At 37.1% G+C, this 10,769-nt stretch overlaps 1 protein-coding gene across 1 annotated transcript in view; it reads right to left on the minus strand.

Moving 5' to 3' along the window:
• Window positions 1–4,157, minus strand: part of SKA2 (spindle and kinetochore associated complex subunit 2) — a 7,973-nt gene extending 3,816 nt beyond the window's left edge. Inside the window, exons 1-4 of the mRNA XM_009278205.2 lie at window positions 3,812–4,157; window positions 2,868–3,044; window positions 1,489–1,572; window positions 55–94 (exon numbers count right to left, since the gene is read on the minus strand). Of these exons, the coding sequence (XP_009276480.1) occupies window positions 55–94; window positions 1,489–1,572; window positions 2,868–3,044; window positions 3,812–3,844 (334 nt within the window). The 5' untranslated portion in view covers window positions 3,845–4,157. The remainder of the gene's footprint in view (window positions 1–54; window positions 95–1,488; window positions 1,573–2,867; window positions 3,045–3,811) is intronic.
• Between the last annotated feature and the right edge of the window lie 6,612 nt (window positions 4,158–10,769).

Raw genomic sequence — 10,769 nt, forward strand, 5'->3', positions numbered from 1 at the left:
AGGGGGGGAAAAAAAAAAAGAAAACAGCAGGAGGATTATTCTTTCAGCACTTACCTTCAGCTGAGCCAGGGACTGTAGATCCTGAACAAAATGGCTAAAAATAAACAAGGCAGAATGTCAGAATTTGTTGGAATTTTGTTTAGAAATTATTTTTTACAATTTCATTTCTGCATGAGGAATTACATTTTACCATTGGATCCTGCAGCCACTGAAGTCAACAGCAAAATCTTAGGCATTAAACAAACCCTGGTTTCTAATAAAAATAAATTTAAAACGGATACAGAAAGGTTTATATACAAGTCTGATGAGCCTCTTCAGCTTTCTCCTTTGCATTCCGGCATGGATTGAGCTGAAAGCACTGCACATGCAGCAAAGGAAAAAGATGGTTTTCCTATTCTCAAGCAACCTTCAGAGGCTGACAGTTCTGACCAGCTGAAGGTAGCTACATCTAACTCTCCTCAGCCGGAAATACAGCACTGACAAAAAAATCCCAGGGCCTTTGTGACATCTTTCCATTCTTTCTGCCTTTCAGAGAACATCTTCAAAACTCAGTGACAACTTAGGGACTGATACCAATTAAACTGGCCTCAGTAGCTGTAGGATCTAGCTGCATTTTGCATTGGGCCTGGTTTATGCCAGTTGTATCTTAAGTGCTTCAGAATTAAATAGTGGAAAGACAGAAATCGAGAGCATTGATCAAGGCAGGAGAAGATATTTGCAAACAAAGAGTGAATGAAGCTGCAAGACACTGGACGGCTTTCATGCAAACCAACCGTGGCAATAAAGGGACAGAAAGCGAGGCATCCTTTGACAGAAGAGTAGTGGGCAGTGAGAAGACATGTAGAAAAAGATAAGGTCAATAAGATAATTACACACTCTATTATCCTTCTTTAATATTTTGCTTTTAATATGAGACCCAGACCAAATCTTTGCAGACTATTATTGTAAAAGTTTGTGCTTTGAGTAGCTATGGGAGAATATCTGACTTTTTAAACAAGTATTAGTTTACATCTATGTTCTACTGCATTACAGTTAGAATATACTTATTGTTAGTCATACTTCAAAATGTATTTAATATTTTACAGGAAATTAAATTTCTCTCCATTTTGATACACAGTGGTTTGAATCAATTACATTCTTCACTCCCACCCAAAGGCTTCTTATGTAATGTGTTAACAGAACAGGATCGACAAGAGCAACCAACCGCATCTCTGAAAATAAACATAAACATATCCCAATTAAAAAATCATGGGAACAAAGTCTTCCGTCAAAGCAAATTTTTCCTTCGTGGACAATTGAATTGGAACAAATCATAAGCTTAATCAGCAGACAATAAAAATGAAAAGGTTTGTTAGAAACTTTAGTCCCATTTCTGAAAAATTCCATTCATTTGAGAGGTACTAAGTCACAAAAACAGCCCTTCTGACTTCAGCTGAGCTACTCAGGATTAATGGTTTCTGGAATACTGACACTCTGTGGCCTAATTACCTGTTCCACTAGCAATTCCATTTCTTTAACAGTTTGGCAGGTTAACTGCTGTGCTGCAGTCTGTTCTTCTGACAGAGGTAAGCGCTAGAAAAAATGCAAACAGAGAACTCTGATGCTTTCAGTTCCTAGGGTGATGGTATTTACAGAAGAACTCAATGTTTGTTTAGCCCTTTTCTCATGGAAACTAATAGTAGACTCCTACTTTCCTTCAAATGAAGGCAAATTTACAAGCTAAGTATTTCAGAAAAATCCAACCATAATATTCCTTCAACATCAATACTATAAATGATTCAATGGAAAGAAGGTAAATTATTCAATAAAAGAAGTACTCCACTTAAAGACTTACGTTTCTCCATAACAGTTTAATCCATCTTTGGTTTAGGAAATATACAAAGTACAAGAAAATCTTTATCTAAAAAGTCTAAATGTAACTCAAGAGACAAGAGTCTTCCGCTTTAACAAAATCCAAATATGAAATTATTCTTGGCAGCATATCCTTGGAACACAGGGAGAGAAAATATTTTTTCCTTTCTGTGACATATAACTACTGTCTTTTAAATCATTATACAGTACATTTTATCTATAAAGACTTGCCAGTAACTTGTCTAGAGCTGTTGAGAGATTAAACACAATCTCGGAGCACCGTCATTAGAACACTAAAGTGAGAGCTGAGATGTGGGAATATGTTTTAGTCACACCAGTTCTGTCTTTGCCACTAGACTATCAATTAGCTTTTTCGATCTAAATCACCGTATTTGTAAAGGGACAGAATTAATGCTTTCACAACTTCTTCAAAACTGTAATGAAGCAGTGTCTGAAGACCACTTAAAAAAATGTGTTGTTGGGTTTTTTCGATAGGCATTATCATACTGAGAAAAACTTCTTTGCACTATCAGCAATTCCAGCACATAGGTAACAATGCGTTGGTTTTAACTTACTTTGGACGGTGAAAATACATTTGCCATTTAAAAGCTTTTTTGCCTTTTAAGTTTGGTTTCACTTTCTAATTCCTTTAAGGTAGCTACTTTTAAAAAAAGTCAATATAGAACTGTGACACAGCTGCGCACAGAGGCATCAATTTCTATGAAACTATTCAAATGTATGTCACACTATCCACACTATTATGGTATTACTTCAACTCCAAAACTGAATACCACTAGCTTAACTGTTGAGTGATGAATCAGGCTTGTGATTTACAAAAAGAGCTCTAATCTTGCAAACATTTCTTCAGGTAAACGGTCATCTTATCTTCTAAGAGTCTCCTAAGAGTCTGCACATGTAAGAGTTTCCAGTGGAGCTACTCACATCTACGTCAAGGTTACACAAATACGTGTTCATTTACAGGCGTGTGACCCAAGTGATTGAAATGAAAATACTACCTCAAGATCAGCATGTTGCTGTAATGCCTGAACCATCTTCATTGTGTTCTCTAGAGCAGCACGGATGCCCTTCATGGATTCTCTCTGCTCTACGAAAATTTTTTCCAGCTGCATACATAATGTTTTATAACGAGATTTCAGCACTGAGAGTTCTTCCAAGAGAGCAAATGGATTTTCCTATGTAGAAATTAAAAGTACATTTAAACTATTTAAGAAGAGAAAATTAATGTGGCCACATACCAATTAAAAGTGTCGGCATTAGAGCCACTAAAATATAACATGAAACGACCCTTTACAATGAAAAGCGTAGCTGTGAGCATCTGTTTCATCTATACGTTTAATTTTTCATAAGCAAAAATGATAGTGCTAATAAAACAGCACAACTCCGTGGTTCCACAACAAATACAGGAGGATGAATTTCTTGTGTTGGTGAATTTTAATGGCTTTTCTGCATTGGAATAAATTAGGGACTTCTAACTAAAAAGATTATTTTTCCACTGTATGTCACAATATACACAGAGACAAGGACCTATTTATAGAACCCTTTACATGCTGCCATTTTTTGTTTTCCTCTTTCCTCCCCAAATCTGAATTTAGTCATTGCTTATTAGCAAGTTTATCTTTGATCTCGGAGCAAGGGTGTGTTTTAGCTCAGATTGGAATCTCTCTCTTAAATTTAGGTGTTAACACGACTACTCATTTCTCAAAGCAAACCATGAGAGAATTTCACTATACCAAGACATCAAGGAAGTTTTCTGCACTGAATTCATATTAGGCCAGTTATCTTGATGTATGATGCAAGAAATTTTTTAATAATGATCAACCAACTAACAACTAGATAAAATAACAGCCATGTATATTTTAGGATTAAAGAAAATTACCCATTTATTACCAACTTTATGCAAAATGCAATAAAATCTATTAATTTCATCTGAAAATACTACCTCTGCTGCTGGATTATCAGGAAGACTTTTCATTATTTCAAACTCCAGTCTGTGTTGAATATAATCCAGATCAGATTCTGCCTTCTGGAACTAAAATATTTAAGATCAGCCACAATGTATTAAAAAACAAAAAATGCAGACAAAACCCAACCGTTCGCCTTTCCTGTATTTCAGGAAAGCAGAAGCCAGATGCCTCCATTTTAAAGGTTCATGTACTATAAAATTAAGTTTCTATTCCTCCGATCTGTTCCATTAGCTAATGTTTGCCAATTATGCTGACACACTTCTAGCCTGAAAAATATAAAGCAATAAACTTGCAGACATAACATAACCATTTTCCTCTCACATGTAAGAATTAAGCGTGTGTACATAAACACACTCTTCTATTAATTTTATCCTCTTTCCATTTGTCTAACCCAAATTACCCCATTGTTCTCTTTACATCTTGCCATTAGTACCTTTTTCATGCAGGACCCCCAAAATGCATGAAAACATTTCCATCTCTTCCTATATTATCTTCCATCTCCCTTGCAATGCCAAACCTCTCAAGATGAAGTTTTTAAGTAGTACACCAAAGAGGTAAGTTATAGCAATAGAAAAGAACATGCATCTTTTTTAAACTGATATTCACTTGGTGCAGGAGATGTTTGATTTTTTCTCCTGAGATATTAACATATTTTCCACCAATTTTTAAAGCTTTTTCTTGGCTAGTTGCTCTTCTTTTCAAACATTAGAAGTTCTGTTAGCAAAACTGCAATACTCAGTTATTTACACAGCAGAGATTATGAATAAGTGTTCAGGATCCAAGCACATCAACAGAGATTTTATTATTAATTACATTAGGAATGCATTCTCTCAGACGGTTATAATACCCGTAATACATGTTATTATTCCCCAATAAACCAGACTGACAAATAAATAGATAATAAAATTGATGACATCACATTTCTTTCCTTGGGATAAATAAGCCACCAGAGAATTATCTAATTGCCTTTTAAAACAGTCTGCTGATAGCATTATTACTTAATTTAGTCTGCAATTTTAATATCAATTAAGGACTGCTGCTTTAAAGAAAGGCAGTTTTCCCAGTTCACAAAAAAGATATGAATTTCTTAACGTAACGATTTGGGGATTTTACAGTCACAAAAGAGACTGTGATGAAAGCAAGTTAAAAATGCTTGTAACTTACTTAACTCAGTGTGTTTTTCACTATTTATATTGAGATTAACTCTGAAGTAATCGTTACAACTTTTTAAAGGATCAAAATAAGGCTATATTTGTTAACTGTATCCCAAAGTACTAACTGGCAGTGCTGTAATGGTAACTAAAGTGACAAACTTCAGCAGTCTTTGGATGTAGCCTGTAGTCAGGCCTGGATACCCAAAGGACATTTGTATTTTAAACGTCAGCCTTGGGATCCACCTTCAGGAACTCTCATTAATGCCTTTGAGGCTCTGGAACTTCAGATAGCCTAAAGGAATGTATTATTATTATTATTATGAAATGTATGATGAATTATTATGAAAATGTATGATCTTTCATATATATACAAACACCTTCAGCAAATTTTCAAATAGTAGCTTAAGAAAAGGAAAATAAATCTAGTAAAGACTTTGAGCATCTCTAAATCAAAGGGAACGCTTACACCCGTTACTCCCATCACTTACCATCCGCCCAACAAAACTCCTCCCCACATCTACCCCAGAAACCAGTCATGATAAAATGCAAAAATAAAATACGTTTCATTACACTATGTATTTTTAAAGAGTTCATGAGGGATTTTTCCTAACTGCTCAATCATTTCTCTTCTCCTCCACGAGCAAACGTGTTTAGGTTTTCATTTCTAGAGGCAGGTACCCCAAAAAGATCCTTTTTTTGCTTTTCTCCAACTCCTCCATTTGATTATTAATTTTTGAGAAAGCAGACAATGAATATGGGTGGATTTCAAAAATATCCATGAAGCTCTGCTCCTGAAATATTCAATACTGATAATTTGAGATTTACAGAATGACAGTAAGCCACTAATACCATGCTACTACTATGATTCAAGACATTAAAAATTGAATGCGAAGCTGAATGCTTATCCATCACGTGGCTATAATTTTAAGATTTGTGCTTAATGAGAATATTAACAGGGTTCAGTATCACTGCTTTCTCCTGCAAGTATGCTAACTCTGAAAGAAACAAAATTTATTATCAGCAATTTCAAAGCGTGTTTATAAGCACTGCCATATATTCCTCCATTATGATCCCTTTTTCCTTTGTTTTATAAATATTTATTTCTTGCTGTATTCCAAGAAACACACACCTGCAAAAATCTCACCTTAATGTTATAGGTTAGGACCATTCCTATGATGAGTGTTGTACAACAATCACACCGAAAATGCAGTTTGTGAAATGTAAACTTGTAATTTACTCACAGGCTTAGAAGGAAGTGTTAGAAACCGTGAGGCCAGACTGAAGCCATTGCTGCGCACTCTGCTTTCAGATGCTTTGACAATACTATTGCACTGCTAGCTGTAAAGTACAGTAGTGCAATAAAGTCAGAGCATTCGTTAGCAGCAAGAATTCTGTACAAGTAATCAATACACTCAAAATATGTATCGGGAAAAATAGGTCGAGTCAGATAGTGGTTTCTGTAGATCACGGAGAATTGGATAAGGTTAATGTTCACCAAGTTCTTAATACAGACACACAAGAACTCACATATTTCAAGACATTATTATTATTCATAATCCCTGTCATTCCACTGACGGCGGGCAGGGGGGACGACAGAAAAAGGAGAAAAACACCCAACAAAATGCTCAACAGATCTGTCAGAAATTCAATTTCAAACGCTTTGGTGCTCTTAACTGGAAACTACATTTCCAAATTTATTTCTTAGATTTGCCTCATAGCAAGCAAAGATTCTAAACTGCTATCAGACAGATGTTCCTAAACTGCAGTACAGGGAACATTTTCTGGACACCGGAGTTTATTATTCTTATTTGCAGGTATTGAATCACTTCAAAATGCAGTCAAACACACACTCATTTCCCAACATTGTGGATGTACATTACCACTGGGGTTACCACATGGATGTTAGAGCACCATCAAAGTGGGGGTGTACTTCATAAATCTCAATAAAGGAGTTTCTTTTTAACAAAAACAGTTAACTTCATATAAAAAGTTTGAGAACTCTTAGGGTTTGAAGGTGCTAGGGTTCTTAACAACAAAATGCAAAGAAACAGAGCGACGGAGTGGAGAGTGATGGATGATTGCTAATGCACACAGAGCAACAGCCTGAGTCAACACCACACCTGTCACATTTCTCTAGAACACACTGTAGGAATAAGAATGCTATACAGTGTTCTTTCCTCTTTGTAGGGCGCTTATTTCTAAGGAAACACACACAGAGCGTTGATGGTATTTAAAGACCAGTTAACGTTTCTCCTTGGCAAATAACTAGAAGACGAGTGCAAAAATATAAATTGGTGGCAATCCCGTTTTACAGTTGTTTTTCAAACCACTTCTGGTCTCAGACATACAATAGTGACTTTTGCCTTGTGGCTATAATAATAATAAGGAGTAACGTAGATAGTATTGCTGGCCAATGCCCTTTTAACATTGCACTGCTTTTTGTGCATGATCACTAGTAGTACAACATAAAAAGGGCACTGGACAGACACCACTCAAAGAAAAAAGTAGGTCCACTGCACCAACAGCACGGTGACAGAAATTAGCTAAATTGCTCTGAATGAAGCGCTCTCAGCTCATCTGACAGTTTATCCATTTGTTATCAAATTTTACTAAATGGTCGTCCCCAAAATTTCTTTCAGTGCAGACTGCTGAAGTGCACACTGGAAGGCGCTAGCTCAGTATGTGAAGTCCTGAGCATTAAAGGTTAATGAAATGGTTGTTGTACAGAAGGATACATTTATCACCAGCAACTGCCATGTACTGTATTTCATTAGAGGCCTGGCTCTGCGTCTGTTGAAGCTGTTGGAAAGATCTCCAGTCCCAGCTGACTTCAAAGAATGCTTGTGCAGCACAGCCTCAGGTGCCCAAGTGCTAAACTACAGCACCCGGTATTCTTATTTGAATTGTTAATAAGTCAGCTTTACAATCTTTTGCATAATGACTCTCATGTTATATTGTAGATGTTATGGTTCATTTAACTCTTCTTGTTACTGCACTTTGAGCAATAGTCTCAAATAACCATCGATTACCCGTTATTTTCATACACATTGTTCTTTTTAAGCTCCTACAAATTAGTTTATCCCTGGTTCCATGAGACTAAAATGAAGCTTTCCATGAAATGCATGTCTAAACCTCTAGGGAAATAAGAAGTGTTATTTTATCACACTTCTGTGGAGAGAGCTGACTTCACAGGAAATCCAGGAAGAAGAAACAATGAGCAGAAGGAAAAGCAAGACACACAAAGCTGCAATATGTGAGACATAGCTGCCAATGTACATATTCTGATTAACATAAACAATGACAAAGAAAAATATTGCACTTTTGAATGAGGTTTGGATATAGGAAATTAATAAGTGAAATTGTTTGAGGTGTATTTAAGAAATCACCCTTTTCTTAAAAAAAAAGGAAAAAAAGGAAAACAAAAGAATCCGGTGAAGATGCAACCGCCTTGTGCCACCCAGCAGTTTTAATGGAAGAAGGCAGCCAGGCATACCATCTTCCATCTTCTGCTAGAAGAAATTAACAGAAGAATCAACCAGAAAAATGTAAGACTAACAGGGTGAAATCAAAATCAATTAGGTTTTCAAATGGATCACCCAAATGATTTGGGGTAATTAGAACGGGGTGAAAGGCCAAGCTATAATCTCAAAACCTTTGGAAGTTGTTACGCACCATCTGTGCAGATAATTGACCCGAACGAGCTCTCCACCTTGAAATTATTTGTGCAATGATCATTTTGGTCTACTCGTAAAGCAGATCCTAAGACAGTGACCCATTACTGCCTTCTTCCACTACCATACATAAAAGCCCCTGTTAACCTTAAGGGGGCCAGAATACCTCTCCGACTATTTACATGTCCTAAAATGAGAATCACTTGAAAGTAAGACTTTCAATAAAACACATAAATAAATCATAACATTAAATAAATAAATATCAACATCTAACCTAGGTATCTTTAAACAGATTTCTAAATTATTATTTCTAAACTAGGGTTTACAATAAAAAAACCCTAACAAAACATACGGGGAGATCAAGCTTATGCTATGGGCAGGGCTGAAGTTTTGAATTTGAAATCGGAACAACTTCAGAGCTCTGACAAGAATGTAGTATGTCACTGAATTAAAATACTGTATATTATTACCACTCTAAGTATTCAGTATGATGACTGCAGTTCAGTAGCTAAAGGAGAGCAAAAAAAAAATTCTTTTCCAACAGCAAACACTTACTTGCCCACTGTTCTAATGCTTTGAGGGACGCATTATGCTGGTGCTGGAGAAAAGTGACTGAAGGAGCAATAAAGTAAGTAAAAGTAAACTACACAAGTTTAAACATGGGGCATTAAGCAGGCCACCAATTTTGTGTATTAAAGTGACAGTCTAGCACTCATTAGGGTAAGGGATAATGTGGATATACAATATTCCCCACCATGTTCTCCCAGTGTTCCTCCTATTCTTAATTTCTCTTGAATATTCCACTTTGGTGATGTTACCGTGTACAGATAAGAACTAGGAGACTATTAAACTCATTTTTACTTATTTCTTAATTAGAATTTGAAACCAAGATTGCCGGAGGAGGAAAAAACCAAAGACAAATCTATTGTATTATTTGTCTCTGGATTGAATAATGTACTTTTTTCTCCATGACACCTGTAGTTTATCAATTAAGTTTCCTAACACTGCTGCTACGACAATTAAAATTACAAAAAACTTCTGGAAGTTTCCAAGGAAAACCCAAAGGAGCGTCGTATTTTGGAGAACAATGTCAGTACGAGCATTTTAATTTATATAAGGATTTTGGGATAAAAATTATATTATCTGTTAAGCATTTGGATGCATAAAATATTTCCAAAGCATTTTCACTTGTCCTGGTTTCGGCTGGGACAGAGTTAATTTTCTTCCTAGTAGCTGGTACAGTGCTGTGTTTTGGATTTAGGGTGAGAACAATGTTGATAACACCCCGATGTTTTAGTTGTTGCTGAGCAGTGCTTACACTAGTCAAGGACGTTTCAGCTTCCCATGCTCCACCGACTGAGCAGGCTGGAGGTGCACAAGAAGCTGGGAGGGGGCACAGCCAGGACGGCTGCCCCAAACCGGCCAAAGGGACATTCCATACCATGGGACGTCATGCTCAGTACAGAAACTGGGGAAAGCTGGCCGGGGGGGCCGCTGCGCTTTGTATATTCTTATTAGTAGCAGTAGTATTTTATTTTATTTCAATTATTAAACTGTTTTTATCTCAACCCACAAGTTTTCTCACTTTTACTCTTCTGATTCTCTCCCCCATCCCACCGGGGGGGGGAAGTGAGCAAGTTGCCGACTGAGGTTAAACCACGACACACTAAAAAAAAAGTGTGAACAAGATTACATTATATAGAAGTAAAAATAGAGATCAAGATTTGAAGGATGCCACAAGGAACTTGGCTGTTTAAAGAGTCAGTTTTCCAGCGCCTCTCAATATGTGAAAGCCCAGCACGGCTTTTTGTTTTGTTTTGCTTTTTTATTTTCGCTTTTCCATGAGCGGGGCAGGCAGAAAGGCGACTATTTCATAAGGTAGCTCAGTCTTGCCTTCAGGGGCTGGCTCAAAGAGCGCTGAGACGAAGTTAAACGCTGTCAAGAACTACGCGGACTAGCATGGCTGAAGGAAAAGCCACCCTCTCCTCAGGGCCGGCTGCATCCCAGACGGCGCGAAGAAATAAGGGCTGAAAGGGCCGCTGCGCTCCCCCTCAAGCGGGGGCGGGCGGGCGGCCCGGCCGAGCGCCGCCGCCCCGGCTCCCCTCCCC

This window comes from Aptenodytes forsteri, unplaced genomic scaffold (genome assembly GCF_000699145.1).
Source record: "Aptenodytes forsteri isolate BGI_AS27 unplaced genomic scaffold, ASM69914v1 Scaffold66, whole genome shotgun sequence".
Lineage (NCBI taxonomy): Eukaryota > Metazoa > Chordata > Aves > Sphenisciformes > Spheniscidae > Aptenodytes > Aptenodytes forsteri.